This window comes from Rhagoletis zephyria, unplaced genomic scaffold (assembly GCF_001687245.7).
Source record: "Rhagoletis zephyria isolate East Lansing unplaced genomic scaffold, Rhagoletis_zephyria_1.1 Rzeph_scaffold_00777, whole genome shotgun sequence".
NCBI lineage: Eukaryota > Metazoa > Arthropoda > Insecta > Diptera > Tephritidae > Rhagoletis > Rhagoletis zephyria.
Window position 1 is genome coordinate 4,900 of NW_016157861.1, and position 16,139 is coordinate 21,038.

Below are 16,139 nucleotides of genomic sequence, written 5' to 3' on the forward strand. Positions count from 1 at the left end.
TCTTTAACAGAACTCAAAAAAAAAATCAAATTTCAAACTTTGTTCAATAGTTAAAAAAATCAACAAACTTTCGTAAACATTTATGGTTAATGGAGCGCTGATTGCCTGAAAAGCTTGGTATCTGCGGATATACATATGTACAGACATATCGAGCCCTAACTGCCAAAATAACGTAAGCGACATTTTTTTCAAAATTTTCTTTTTGATGCAGAAAGGCATCGATATGTATGTTTGTACAGTTCTGCACATAAAATAAGTTTGGTAATTTTTTGTTGAATTCGATAACTTTTTCCGGTGATTTTGGTAAAAAATAAAAAATTTTGTGGCAACACTGATTCCGTCCATCTTATCGCCAATTCGGTTCGATTGTGAATATTTTCTGAAGTTTTTTTTTTATTTTTAATGAAAGCAACTGTTAATAGGCGTTTTGCGCAAAAAAAGTGTTTAACCACTTTAGTCTATACGAAACTACGAAACGAATAACGCACGTTCCATCAAATAAATATTCTTTATTAATTGCAATTTTGGCCTGCGGTTCACTTTTTTTGAGCGTCGTCCGTGTGTGAATTTCTATGGCCGTTGAACGTTGTGCAATTGTTTTTTGAGTGGGTTTTCTGTAAAACTAAAATAATTATTTTTGAGAATTTACAAATTAAATACCTGAGATATTTGTAAAAAGCTTCTGTAAGGCACATAGCTTGGAAAATTTTGAAGTATTAATTTATCCAGTGATGTATGTATACAGATTTCATATAAAGAAGAAACCCTTCAGCAAAAAAAAGCATTAAAAATCAAAATTATTTTGAAGGCACTTGAAACTCGCACTTTACTAAAATTAAAAGGCTATAAAACTCATACCTACATTTTTTTCTAAATATTCTGAATAACAATTATAAATATAGATGATCAAAGTAACGCGTTTCTATTATTTCCTCCTTCAGTGTATGTAAATTACGGTAATTAATATGTCAACATCTAAATTTTATATGGGGCATCCCGTTATTTTGTTATAAGTACAAAATCAAGGCATCCAAAACAGATCAAAGTAACAGGTTTATATTATCTCTCCCGTCAGTATATGTACATACATTAGGATAGTCCGTAAAATATCAACATTTACATTTTATATAGGACACCCCTTTATTTCGCTCTACGTACAAAATCAAGATCTTCACGAAAATTTCCAAATTTGAAACCAATTTTTGTGGTGAATACCAGTCTTTGAAAAATTAAATTTTTTAAATCGCAAACATTTTACAAAATTTTCACTAGAAATTTGGTAAATTTGATATACTATTGAAACTTATTTATACAAATTCATAAGCTCGCTGAGTTACAGCTGTTAAAAGTCAAGATGTGATCGAATTTTTACGATAAAAAACACAAATGTTTTCAAACGCTGGTAGCGACCCCTTTTTTTCAAATTTTGAAACTTTCGTGGATGTCTTTATTTTGCACGTAAACACACAAAATAAAGAGTTTCCCCATGATGTTCATATTTTTAAGGACCACCCTAATTACATATCTCTTTTACAAGAAATGATAAAAAATTGTCTATGTTTTTGCCGTCAAACTACGGTTATTTATTTGTATATAGCTCCCAACAAATCATAATCTAAAACATATGCCTTAATTAGTATACCTTTAATATCCGGGCTTTGAAAGGGTTTAAGTTAGGCCAACGATCTCTTTCATATCACTGACTCTTATGCGCTAAGTACAATGACTTTTGGAGTATTCACACCTGTCTGGTTATCTGGTTAACAAAATACACTAGAGAATCATATTTTTTTACTATATAACTTGATAGCCCAACTGTTTTTTAAGTATGAAAATCTATTTCTTAATATGGAGCCATTTTTTCTCGTAGATTCTCCTTTTATTGCCTTGCCGCATGTAAATTTTTTCCAAAGTTTTTTCACAAGCCTTGATCTACCACCTCAGTAATTATCAGTCACATTATTATTAAAAAGTTAGCTAAAAATTGGCAATGAGAAGTGTTTACGTTGGTTCTTTCTCTCTTTTTGTTTTCTTGTATTTAGCTTTCGTCTCTCTCATAATCGTTTATCTCTCTGCACTTCTGACCACTTACATTTATGACACACAATCGTACGTATACTCTCAACTTTTCGTAACCTTCCTTCCTGCCCTCCTTTTCCGCCATTTCTTTTTTTTCCAAATATTCCTTCCTTCCTGCCCTCCTTTTCCGCCATTTCTTTTTTTTTCAAATATTTTCAAAACATGGCTTCTGCAATTTAATGGCATTTTCGCTACAATTTAAATTACCAAAATAAAATTGGTTTGCCAAAAACCTATTTCAGTGCAGCCCAAATTGCCAACAACATCGCACACACGAAAACGCGGCGACAAAGTGAACGGACGCGACGTGCTACTCGACTTCTTTAGACGCGAAAATTTCCATTTGAATTTTTCATTGAACTTATTTGATCTTTAGGAAATGTATTTGGTCGAGCGCACTTGTAACGAACTCAAAATTAATACGAAAAATAAAACGATACGAAATCACGCAAAATTTACGAAAATCGCAAAATTCACAAACTTCAGCACAACTACAGAGACAATTGAAGTAAATGCTTACGGTTGATAAAATTACTTACAGTGCAACATAAGAAGGGGATGAACGCCGCCAAAAGCAGTGATACGACCGATGCCGCTGTAGAATAAATTTTTTTTACAGAACGCGCTTAGCGTTAAATGTTAAAACATATGTGTTACATACATACATAAACAAACTACATACAAAAGTGTTAGTGTGAAATAAAATTGCAGTGCAATAAAAATAAAACACCAAAAAAATTATTAAAATCTTGTATATTGTGGTTGCTTTGCCGAAAAAAACGTAAGAAGACTTACTCACGCTGGAGAAGCTGCGCGACAAAATGTGGTTCCGCCTCTCGGGTGGCGGAAGCAGTAGCGGTGGGGGCAGTGGTGCAGATTCCACAGACGATGCCTCACCCACACTCGCCAGCAATACATCGAATTCCTTGACGGTGCCCAATTCGGGCGGCAGTGAACCATCGCGTTTTGAGAAGTTTCGACGTGCGAGCTTTCGACGCAAATCCACCGGTCAGATGCCGACACGTAAGCGTTCCAAATCGCCACATTTCATCTTGCAAGCAGACAAATCCACCTCATTGGAGGAGGCAGACGAGGATGCAGAGAAGGAGCGTGGCGGCACAGAAGTGACGCAAGAGCGTCTGTCGGCTACTGATAATGTGACCAACGGCAACCAAAAAACGCTGCATAAAAACGAAGTCAATATTTTGTTGAATGGACCAGAGGGTGAGACCACCACGCTGCTATTGCTCAGCGACCCTAAGCCGGAGCACAAGAAAACTACGCTCAAGTCCATCAAAACTGATCCACCAAAGCGCAAGTTCTACAAGTTTACTTCCTCCTCAGCGCGCCGGCAAGGTTCACTCGAGAGCGCTGAAGCGCCACCGGCTTTAAGCGCGCTATCGGCTTTAAGTGAGTTCACACCGAAGAGCACGAAGATGAAGTCTACCACAAACGTCGTCGCATACACTGATGATGAGGATACCGATGCTGACGAGGACACAGACTCTACCGATACGGATGACGAAAGCAGTGATGCTGAGGAAGAAAATTTATCGCCCAAACGTGTCAATGGTAAAGAGAAGAAGATACTGCTTACCGATCCGAAATACAAGCATAACCGCGTCGAGAAGAGTTCTTCTAAGACGAAGATGGCTGAGCTGGAGAAACGTGAGAGCTTGAAGCGTTCGCGTAGTGCGCGTAAAGTGGCAGCGGCTGAGCGTGTGGCTGCTGCAGCGGCTGCATCCACGATGGGGGAGTCTGTCGGCGAAGCCGTCAGCCCGCAGAAGAAAAAGGATAAACGCGCTGAAAAGGAGGCGGCGAAGAAGCAGTCACGCGCGCATAATAATCTTAACTTACAAGCGCTTGTCAAGTTTGTGATGAACAACAAGAAATTCATCAATACTGAAGAATTTACTTTGACGCGCCGCAAGTCGATCTCGGAAGCAGCAACCACAGTCATCTCTATGGCGTCCACCTGCAAGCCCATGCCAATTGCGTTGAAATATTCGCCCGACGGCGTTGTGGCTGAAGCGCCAAAGGAGCATGACGCCAAGGCCGAGCGTAACGTAGTGTTGGTGAAGAAACAAAATCTCAAGAATTCATTTTGCGATCACTTGAATAACAACAACAATTACGGGTGTCAAGAAGCGCCCGACAGTTGCACGAAAGGCATCGGTGACAAGGACAAAAAGAAGAAACAAAAAAAGCAGAAAAAGAAGTCAGTAGAGGTGGACGAGTGTACCAATAGAGAAATCTACAAATGCTTAGCTGAGGAGGATACACAGAAAGCGTTGGACGCCAAAGTGAAACGCAACTGTTCGAATAGCTCGAAGAGCAGCAAAAGCAGTGGTAACTTCGAGGATGAAGCTTTCTATTCATGCGACGAGTTGGAACGCGAGGAGAGAGCCAGAGCTGCCAGCAGCAGTAGTTACGCTGGCGGCGGCGGCGGCGGTAGTAGCCGTGGTGGTAGCGTAAGTGGCATGGATACATCGCCGCCCAATTCCAATACTTCCGGCTCAACTTCATCCACATCGAATTTATTATCGCCGCCAGGTTTTGTAACGACTGATGAGACGGGGACACAAACAACAGTCATAAAGCGCAAATCATCTTCCCCATCTCTCACCTCGAGAGTTGCGGCCAAGATTAATGAGAAAACGAATAACTATCGGAATCGGAGAGCGGTCGCAGCTGCAGCGGCTGCGGCAGCTAGCAAAGTGGCCAAGAAGCAACGCAAGGGTCAGGTATCGTTGACGACGGCCAGCGAAGGAGGTGTTGGTGTTAGTGGCGGTATAGGTGGAAGTGCAAGCGCGGGCGCTGGAAAGCGTGCAGAATTCTACAAGCAATTAAGTGTTGGTGAGCAAAAACTAAAAAATAAAATTAGTTAGTAAGTAACAAGCATGATTTATTTATCAAGTGTCGAATATTCGGCCTCAGCTTGGAGTCCCGAAATCTTGCATAGATAGGTGTTTTGAGATTACATTGTTGTCAGAGAACGGAGCAAGTCACCTAATCATTGCAAGCCTAGTTTATTTATTGCAACACCGAATTCTAGTTGGAACTTCACAGTGGCACATTTTCAGCTCTTCTGTTTACTCTTCTGCAAACTCCTTCAATATTTCGCAATGGCTAGTAATAAAAACTGTCTAACGTAATGTTTAATAAGGTTTGGTTCATGTGCTAACAAGGAACAGTGATCAAGCCAGCTGCCCAAGAGTACATGGATGTGCGAGCTCTCTTTTCTGTAATCGATAGAACTCTGCTCCGACCGCCAATGAGTTTTGGAGCTGTCGGTGTTCCAGATATAACTGGTTTCCCGGGTTTTAGGTCACTTCGTTTCTGAAATGAATCTGTTTGAAAATAAATCCTAAAAGGAGCCTTTAGAAAATGAACGTCAGAACGGCGCAAAGCCCTTCTTCCCGGCGTACTAAACTGTAATTGAACTAATTTTTTAACATCTAAGCACCGCAGATACCTCAGCAAGACCAGCCTTTGGATTCGACTTTCGTGTTTACCCACCAGAAGGCTACTCTTTTGTATTTTATCCCTCAATTAAGTCGGCTGATCTATACCGAGCTCCCTGTCTTTGGCACAACTTTATTCAGGTGTGAGTTCCACAACAGCTCGTTATCGAAAGAAATTTAACTTCTTTGGAGAAAGGTATCTCGACTTCATGAAAAAATTATTCAATTAGTCAGTCCGCTTTCCTTTTTCTGAAGAAGCTTTCGGCACTAATTTTCGCGGATCGACCTTTAAACCATTACGACTGCAACATTCAGTGATTGCAGCGTGCGGGCTCTGTACATCTGCTTAGTTCGTAGCCGTATTTCGCCGTCAATGGAAGGGTGTTTCCTTAAAAAAAAAAAGACTGCTAAGAGCAAATCCGCGATCATTTTCATCATATTTAGCAGAAAGGTCGGTAGGCTACTGGCGACTACATATGATTAAACCCAATAGAGTCTCTTAGAGTTTCTAATTTCCTTACTGGGATGTCACTTGAAATGGGTTGCACCATTTTTTTTATTCTAGAGAATATCCGAGTAGAATTGTATATGAGCAAATCTCACGTGTTGTTTTTTTCTTGCACTTCCTTCTCTCGCTAAAAGAAAAAACGCAAAAGCATTTTTCTTGCATATAGTTCAATCGATGGAGTTACAGAAGCAAGTGCAATAAAAAATAAATCAATTATTTGAACAATTTTAGTCTTAGAACGTTTATTTAGGCAAAAAAGTTCCGAAATTACTAATTTTTTCATTGTCACTCGAAAAAGTCATAATTGATTATTTCAATAACTTTCAAAAGTTTTCAAATAGGATGTTCATATTAGAGGCAATGAACATTGGCATCATATACAACATATCCGTGAAGCCCCCAAATTAAAAAATGGCAAAATTCTATTTCTTTTAATTTTTGTTGGCACACTCGAAATTCATTCTAAAATCGTTTTGTACATTAGGAAGGTAATATGTATGTGCATAAGGAATACTGTGCAAAAATCTTCCACGCCAATAATTAATTACTTTTAAATAATATGACTTTAAAGTAAAGGCGTGCGTGTAAACGTGTTGGCTGGCTAGTTATGTATGATGCTAGGGAGGGTTTACGTTACATGCACTACTATGGATATATGTTATTTTACTTTTTTACTATATCTTTTTTAAGTTTTCATTTAAATACAATATCGCGATGAAATATTGTTCTATATTTAAATCTTAAGATAATGCATTATCAAAGATAAGTGTGCCACCATTTTCGACCAAAAACGCGCTTTTGTCGAAAAATTTAACAACTAATTTGTTCATATATAATAATTTTTTGAAGACATACTTGTATGGCATACGCTATCAACTACTAGCCTTAATACAGATCTTTTAAAATATTACATGTTTATTTACATATATACAATAGTGATTGATTTTTTCTTTAAATTCCAAATATCTTACGATTCCAACTCTTGATCGCCTAACTAATCATTTTTTCATCATCTCACTTTCCGCTCTCATTCCATTTACAGAACGCTTGCACGCATCATCAATAGTGCGGCAACCCTCCGATCGCAGACCGGATGCAGGCAACCAAGCGCTGCGCTCCAACGGCAATGCCGCCGCCACAACGTCCGCCGACAACACAGACGATGTACAGCTACGTTTGCCATCGAGCGCTGCATACCCAGCCGGCGGTTCGGGCGGCGAAACAGGCGCTGGCATTGTCGGCAAAGGCGCATTGGGACGCGGCACACGCGAATCCAATGTACCGTTGTCAGGCGAAGTGGCCGACATGGGAGGTACAGCTGCCGCCGATGCGAATGCGCAGGACGCAGCAGAAGGGAAGGATGCACGCCGAGAACGGTGAGTAGTTTTTGTGTTTTATTTTTGATTTTTATTTATTTTTTTGTGCTTTTATTGCCATAAACTAATTTGATTTGAATTTGCATGCCTTTTCCGCTAAATGCGCGTGGTGCAAAACAAATCACATCACTATAAATACACAATTTCGAACTTGGAATTGACGCGTGTACAGTTTACATCAACATCATCAGAATAAAAGCGCCCCCGTCTCTGTTAATCGCTCCGAATCGTACAAGGAGCGTTTATCGCAAAAACGCAATCGCAATAGTCGACGCAAAACATCAGATCCTAGTCTGACGTCAAGGCCAAAGTGAGTACTTGCACATAACATACTTATTTATTTAGCATAGGAATCAATATTTTAAGATAATTTTTTGTGTATCGATGATCAGAAGTTGTTAGGAAAATTTTTAGGGCAGAGATAAAAAATTAACGGTTATTGTACTTGTTTCGACTAAAAATCGGTTAATTAGGTAATTTTCATAGATTACTGAAAACTGTTTATTCTTGCATACAAATTCTTGTTCGTTAATAGTAAAAAATATATACATATAAAACGAAAAAAAATGTATGTCTAAAAGTCAAATTCAAGTATGACCTAAAAATAGAGAACTTTTGGCTTTTATTATAAAAATTTTAGTTTTATATTCAGTAAATTAATCAAAATATTTTTAAAGAAAAATTCCATAAATCACAAAATCGAATTTATGCAAAAAAAAATGATTCTGAGAACAAGTGCAGTGTGAACCAAAATAAACCCTTTACATTGTAGGTCTCACAATTCTATGCTTCCTCACATTTCAGTCTGCTGGACGTACTTAGAGAACTTTATGATCAACAAAAAACTTGTACATGTATGGACGCCAACCAAGGCGTCGTAAAGGTTTATTGATTAGTTTATTAATCTTAAAGGTCCATAAAATAATTTTGTAATTTTCACTACTTTTATTAATTACATTAATTGAACCCGCATCATCTGAAAGTTATCAAATAACAGCAATCATCTCTGCACACTCACAGCCGCACTCAGGGTCGTTTTATGATTACTTAAGGTGTTCCTTAGTAACGATTTGAAGAAATTACCGCTCAAAGTCAGTTAATGATTCGTTAGCGGCATTTAATGAACATTAAAGTTAAGTAAAGAAAAACCTTTACTGAACTCTTTAACGCATGATTTTGAAATTTTTTGTTTGCAATAAATTTCAATTTCGATAACGTTGCTGTAATAGTGGCAATGGCCCAGTGAGCAGAGCACTTTCGTGCCATTCGAGAGATCCGAGTTCAATCCTCGGCAATGGAATTTTTTTTTTAATTCTTCTTTTAATTTCTAAGTTTTATTGTTTAAAAAATTAATATTTTTTAATTTATTTAATGTGTAGAAACTTTTATAATTAAGCTTTTTTCATTTTTTACTTTCATTTTGACAATTTTTTAGGTTTCTTGTTTTAAAAAAAAATATTTTTTTAATTTCGTTTACTTTTTAGAAAACGTATTGTTAACGATAAATAGAATAACGCCACCCTCCTCGTTAGCAGATCTTTCAATTATTAAGTCATCCGAAATACCGAAAAGAGCTTTGAAGATAGTTGCCGGAATATAAAGACTTTTGTCTTTCGGAAGACTGAGATGAGTTGAAAGACAGATGCCAGAATTAGCCTGTTAGAGGTTTTATTATTTTTAAATGAAATAAAAAAAACTGTTTCCTTTTTAAAAGAATAAATTCTACAAATCAGAAGAAAATTTGATTAAAAAAGAAAAAAACTAAATAAAATTAGTCGAATCTCTCGAATGGCACGCCATGGCTCTGCTCACTCAAGTACTTATTTATATATTTGATTTCAAACTGAACGAAAAAAGTGAGTGATGCCACAATAAGGGTCGCAGCTGCGGCCATACTTAAATTTTTCATTTCATAATTTTTGACTCTGAGTGGAAACATTAATTAACTGATCTAACGATCATTAGTTAAGTGAAATGTTCAACTTGTATAAATTTTCTTCGTCTTTCGATTTTGTCCTTCACTTCACAGATGCTTTTTCGTAATTTAAAAATAAAACTATAAAAATTATGTATTGCCTTTGACGGCATTCGAACCCGAACCTGCTGGAACCTAACAAATAACAGCTACAGCCAGACATGCAAATGTGTTTTCAAATGTTCAGCTTCGATCACACTTTTAATGTCGATCATTTGCTACTAAAAAATAATAGCAAACTTTTTATTTACTTCAGTTATAAAAACTAAAATACAAAACTTAATTGGTACTTTTTAAAATACATACATATTCTGTAATGAGAGAGAGAGAGTTCTAATTGGATTTTCTTTTGAATAGTAACCGCAACATTCTCATTGTGCTGAAGAATGTTCGAAAAATTGCTGCAGAGCCATGGCAAATTTGCACGGAAATACGTACATACACCCATTCCTACACATTTGGTTACTATCCAACTATCCATATGTGCATCATCATCATAAACAGATTTTGCTTCCGCCATAAACCACAAGTGTTTGTTCGGTGCGTCAATCGGTTGGCTTCTACAACCGCATTGGCAATACAATGCCAAGGCAAAGCTGTTGCTTGGTTGTCGGTTTATGATGGAAGACAATTTGCAGCAGTCAACTTAAAGCCATGCACTTCATACTTACATTATTACATATTAGAGCAACAGAAACCAAAACAACAGTTTTTTAAATTTTTGTATGTCTGTCTGTACGCGCATCACTTGAAAACTAATGCATGGAATGTAATGCAGTTTTCACCGATGCATTGCTAAAAGTGTAACTTAAAAAAAATTAGAGAGTTGCCACTTTTTGAAAATTGAAGTTTAAGCAAATTAATAAGATAAAGCAAATATCGAATATGGCTGTCAAAAGAAAGAGGTTTAAGAAGGCTTAGAGTCGGAAAAAAATTTTGTGGAAGGCTACCACCTGTTTGAAAATTTCAATTTGATTTTATTAATAAGATAAATTAATCATTGCAATATGTGTATCAAACTAAAGAGGTTTAGGAAAGTTTACTGCCAAAAATATTTTTGAGGATGGTTGCCACCTGTTTGAAAAATGTTATTCAATCATTAAATTGATAAAATAAATGAAATATTACAATAAAAGAGGGTTAAGAAAGTTGACCGCCGATAAAATATGGTAATTACTGAATTAATATACCTTTAAAGAAAGTGCTCGATATGTAGAAACGAGTTATAGGGGTATAAATTAAATTTCCTAAATTTAATTACCCTCAAAAATACGTTAATAAAAAATAAAGTGTGTTTCTTAAATCGAAAATTTGTGTGAAAAACTCACTTAAACAAGCTCTGTAAATCTATTTTATTTTTTTTTATGAATGAAGCCAGAAGAGTTTTGGGAGGGAGTAACAACACAAAAAGACTTTTAAGGCGCACGCTGGGTGATTGCTATTTTTTTATAAAATATAGTGCATTTCATACAGAACTCGGAAAATGCAAGAAATACCAAGAAATTTGCATCAAAATTTTAAACTTTTCAATTCGATTTTTTAGAAAAATTTTGAGTATGCACTTTTGTAGCCCATTCAATTTTTATAAAAATAGATTTAGTTCATGCGTTATTTGGAAAAAAATGTGCAACACCTTCGACATAAAATCTCAAAAATCAAGTGTAATTTTTACGACTTTATTAAACTAAAATTTATTGGCTACAAAACTGCATACTAAAAGTTTTTCAAAGAAATCGAATCAAAAATTAAATATTTTGGTGAAAACTCCTTGGTATTTTTTGCTTTTTCTGGTCCAGGTCTCGACAGGGGTCTACGTTGGAGTGAAAGGGGTACGTGGCACAAACACCTGACTGTGATAGGCGTAAATGACAACTCCATTTGCCCATCCTGCTTTGAAGAGGATGAAACGGTGGAACACTTCTTGAGCTTCTTGCTTCCTTGTTTGTTTATCATCGATTTATCTAGATTCGGTCTTTTCTTTTTTGTTAGTTTCTGAATTTGAAGTTTGGCTTAAAAAGCTTTGCAGTCCTGTTGTTTAAAGTTTTGTGTTTTAAAAATGCGAGTGACGAATATTTTTCGCATCACTTTAAAACTCGGAGCGATAAAACATTTGACAAATACAAAACATGCAAATTCATGAGTGAGCCGAACATGTGAGGAGTTTTCTTAGTGCTCTTAAAAAATATAACTCCTCACAGCGAAATAGTTCTTCCACGGCTTTACGAGCTTTATTTTTTAAAACTTGCAAGTGTGTAATCACATTATTTTAATAAATAGAACACAAGAAAATATTTTATTTTTATTTTTACCACTCCGAATTCGGTTTTGTACTCACCCGAGATGCAAAATTACATCGTTAGATTTAATCTTCACATTTTTTGATGTGCTTTGGGAATATGTTAGAAATGAGCATCAGGGGGTCCACCGAACCAGCAAAGTTTTGAAAGGGGTTTACGAGAAAAATAAGTTTGGGGACCTCTGCTCTAAGTAAACAAATTAAAATATTTTAAATTTTGATGAAAATTTCTTGCATTTTCCCGAGTTCTGTATGAAATTAAAAGAAAATTTGTTTTAGGTTTTGCTGTGGAATTACACCGTGTGGCAGTAAATTTTCCACACAAAAAATATTAATATATTACCGAAACTACGGGTATATTATAGTAAAACTGCATGCTCAGTTTTTCTCTCTGACGTTAAAATTTGTTTAAAACGACTTTGAAATTGAAAAATATGATTATTTCAAAAAATTATTTAAAAAACTCGGTGATGACAGCAAAGGTATCATATAAAACCAAAAATTCTGTAGAATTATAACAGAATATATTTTTGGGTGCATAAGGACGAATGGGTATGGAAAAAGGCCTTTAAAAATTTTGTGCAATAATTTTATTTTTTTTTTTTTAGAAAATATTGTTTGAGGACTAATATACGCACGACCTCTTCATCGAATTTCGTCCTGCAAACTTTTTTAACTTAAAATTATAAAATTTATTAAAAGCGCATTTTTAATACCCATTCGTCCTGGTAAACCAAAAAACTTTATCCGTTTTAAATTCTACCGAATTTTCTCTCTCATTTGGTACCCATATTGGTATTCTACATTGCACTGATTTTTTAAATAATTTTTTTCAATTAATAATCAATTTCAAAGTCCTTTAAAAAAACAAACACCTGACGTCAGAGCGAAAAATTAAAAACGCAGTTTAACTAATGTTCCGTGAGTATATCGATTCTTTCGTGTGTTTTGAAATTTGTTTTGTTTTTGTCGCACGGTGTTATATTAAAAAAAAAAATAAATAAGAAAAATTTTTCTGGAAAATATAAATAAATAAAATCATCAAAAGCTCAGGTTATGCATATTTTTGACGCTGACTGTATGTACTCGTATGTACGTCATCTTTTCATAACGTATTTGAATGAATTGAACCAACCATTACGCGCTGATTGTTTTGCTGTTTCGCCTTTGTTGCAGTGGCAGTGGCAGTTTAACCACAAAAACCTAATAAAAAGGCCATGCATTCGCTTAACACCTACAGAAAAGTCGGAAAATTTAATTTGCAACATAACACACTGTCGCATGTGCGGTTGTGCTACAAAGACGCAAGCGGCAATTTACTACTGTGCAGTTATTGTTTAAAATTTTGTCACCAGGTCGTCTGTGCATTAAAGCAAGTAAAAATATCAATTCATGTTACTTATATATACATGTATACATTTTTGCTGTTGGCATATGTAAATACATTGCCTGCGAAGTTTATGAAGCGAATGTAAACAAATAATTTCCGGTAAACAATGCGAATCGCAGCGAGCGTAAGTTAATACAAATTTCCCTGTATTATTTATAAGGCAATATGGCAGGAAATGCGTAGGTGGGAAATATTAGCACATATTCATTGGCTCTTTTAACGGCAGCTTCATAAAGGATGTACGTAGAAAATGTGAATTACAACGGGGGAGTTCATAAAATTACCTTCGAATTATCTTGCACGCGGTTTCTTCCTTCTCTTCCGCTTGTCACCAGCCACCATTGCGTTTCCTTTATGAATCCCTTAGCGTTGACAACTTTACATTGAAGAACATACATACACATGTATGTAGTGCATTTCAGCCTAGCATACTTGCGAATCGACAAAGATTAAGAAGTCTATTACAAATTCGAATTCTTCTTCTTATTTGGCGCTATAACCGTCTAAGTGATTTTGCTCGAGTCTAATAAAGCAATAATCTCTCCATCGCAAAAATGCTTTCTTTCTTCTTCTGCCATCAGAAGCGGACTCCGCGTTGTATACTTTCAGATCTGGAGCATTGGTGTCCATTCGCACAACATGGCCGAGCAAGCGAAGCCGCTGTCTATATCGTTGTAAAGATCGTACGTTCATCGTTCCATTTTTCTCTGGAAAACTCCAAGAGAAGTCTCATTAGATGTTTGCTTTTTTCATGCTTCTGCGCCATACACTAGCACGAGCATTATTTGTGACGAGAGAGGAGTTTACTTCTCAATTGTCTACTCAGTACAAAGTAGCACTTGTTGGCAAAAGTTATTCTCCGTTGGATCTTAAGGCTGAAGTTATTATTGAAAGTTATGCTGGTTCCTAAATAAACGAAGTTGTCTACATTTTCGAGTTTATAGCTGTCAACAGTGAAGTGAGTGCCGAGACGCGTTTGCGCTATTTGACTGGACACAGGGGATTTTTCGTTTAGTCCTCATTCATCACAGGACCCACGCGCTCGACTTCGAGAAGGCAGAACAGGCGTAGCGATTGTATTCGCCGATGATATCGACGTTGAGACCCCTTTAAAGCTGTCGCATGACAGATACTGTCCTGGCGCTGCCATACTAGAGAAAATCAACCTGGCATCTGCATTGGTTGTAGTGCCAGTGCAGGCAGTACGAGAGATAACCATTGTTGAGAGAATCTGTTCAGCGCCAGAAGTGATTATCTCGAATTAATTTTGGTTTGCTAGGACTTGTCCAGATTTCATTGGGTGAAAACATTGTTCAGTCTATAAAGCGCCGGAAAAGATTTATCTGTAGAAGGGATTTCCGTGCCAGGACCTGTTTTGGCACTGTCGAGAAAATCTCACTTACGGAAATCTAGAGTATTCCCGGCAGGGTAAATATATATGTATTGTGCTTTTCGGTCTGGAAAAATATAGATAGCTGAATGAAGGAAAACAAAGTTGAAAAAAAAACACTCATCATGTGTTTGTTTATTGTAAAATTGGTTAATTTTACATATTTTGAGGAAAATTATGGGTTCTGATGCATTTGCAATTATAACAACAGAGTAAGGGGGCGCTATGGCAATGGATTCACAAAGGTATGCGGAGCTGTCGGGCATAGTCACCATGGGCGCATCTATGTCAGCTTTTGGTTGAATTGTTGAACCACAAGCCACAACTCCTCCTACGCCTGAAGCTCTGGTTCTCAATCCAGTTATCGCAATAACAGCTTCTTCCAAGCCATTGAAAACATGCACTTTGTTAGGTCCGCCCACGACCTGTTGCGCTTGCTTCTGCCTTCGGCCGCGCTTAGGGATTATAACCCTTACTAAGTAGAATTCTCCTTTCTGTGTTGCGAGGAAGAGGGGCTTCCGCATGTCAAAGGTATACAGCATTTATTGTGCATATCACTCCGGCTACGCCGTCCACAGTGTATTTGCGCAGAACCCAGGCCGAAATTTGCAAAAAAATGCTTAGTGCAAACCGAGTTTATTATTAAGCTAGTGGTAGGAAATTTGAAACATTTATCTTAAATAAAATGTGAATCCTTTGATTACACGTCTATGTTAATGTATGTTTGGATTCGGGTTATGCGTTTAGACACAACAACCGAAAATCGTTGTACATTAACTAAACCGGACCCAAGTTTCGCGATAAATAACAAATATTCTTTTTTGTTCGTTTATATAAAGCAGTGGATAAAAATATACGTATAAGCGAAAGGCAAATTTATCTGTTTAAATGAACACCACCAATATTTCTTGCAAACACACATCGATTTACATNACAAAATTACGCAAAGAAGCTTACTCGTTCGTTTTTAGGCATGCCCTTGTTACGAATTTCGAAAGTTCGAAAATACGATTCGGATTGCAGCATACTATTTCTACGATTCGTAGCAAAATCCGAATACGAAAAAGTTGCAGAATAAGGGTGAATGTTTTTTTAGAATATTCATGTTTTTCAAGTATTTTTTTTTAATACTATTCATGTCTTAACTAAAATCATAGAAAGCACAACTTCAAACGTTATAAAAAATTTAGAAAAATTCAAAAAATGTTTATTAAATTATCGAATTTTTTTACTCAAAATTTTTGGGTATGCAGGTTTATAACCCATCAAATTATAGTATAATGTAGTTGATTTTTAATCATTTTTCTTGCTGACAACTTTAGCGGCTTTTTATATACATAACAAGTCTAATTTATGAAAACTGGCGTTGATTTTTTGGTATATTTTTGCGAACTCTTACGCATTTTTTATTTCATACGAAATTCATATTTATACATATGAAAAAAGTGCAACAAAAATTTTATAATCTGACTTTAATTCAATTTAAGTATATACATATATTTTATTTTATTTTATTATAATTTATTTTGTTTAATTCTATTTTACTTTTGAATTTTGTTTGAGTTTTCGCGCCGCTTGGAGAACCATTGATACACTTTCCCAAAAGCTTTGTTACCGCACACTTAAAAGCTTTTGATACACCTTTACAGCTTGCTGTCCAC

The 16,139-nt window shown here is 36.2% G+C and overlaps 1 protein-coding gene across 1 annotated transcript in view; it reads left to right on the top strand.

The window, feature by feature from the left end:
• Positions 1-2,440: 2,440 nt before the first annotated feature.
• The window catches only part of LOC108361490 (uncharacterized), a 135,288-nt gene continuing 121,589 nt past the window's right edge, over positions 2,441-16,139 (top strand). The window contains exons 1-3 of the mRNA XM_017614113.1: positions 2,441-4,935; positions 7,094-7,427; positions 7,600-7,737. Coding sequence (XP_017469602.1) covers positions 2,901-4,935; positions 7,094-7,427; positions 7,600-7,737 — 2,507 coding nt within the window. The 5' untranslated portion in view covers positions 2,441-2,900. The remainder of the gene's footprint in view (positions 4,936-7,093; positions 7,428-7,599; positions 7,738-16,139) is intronic.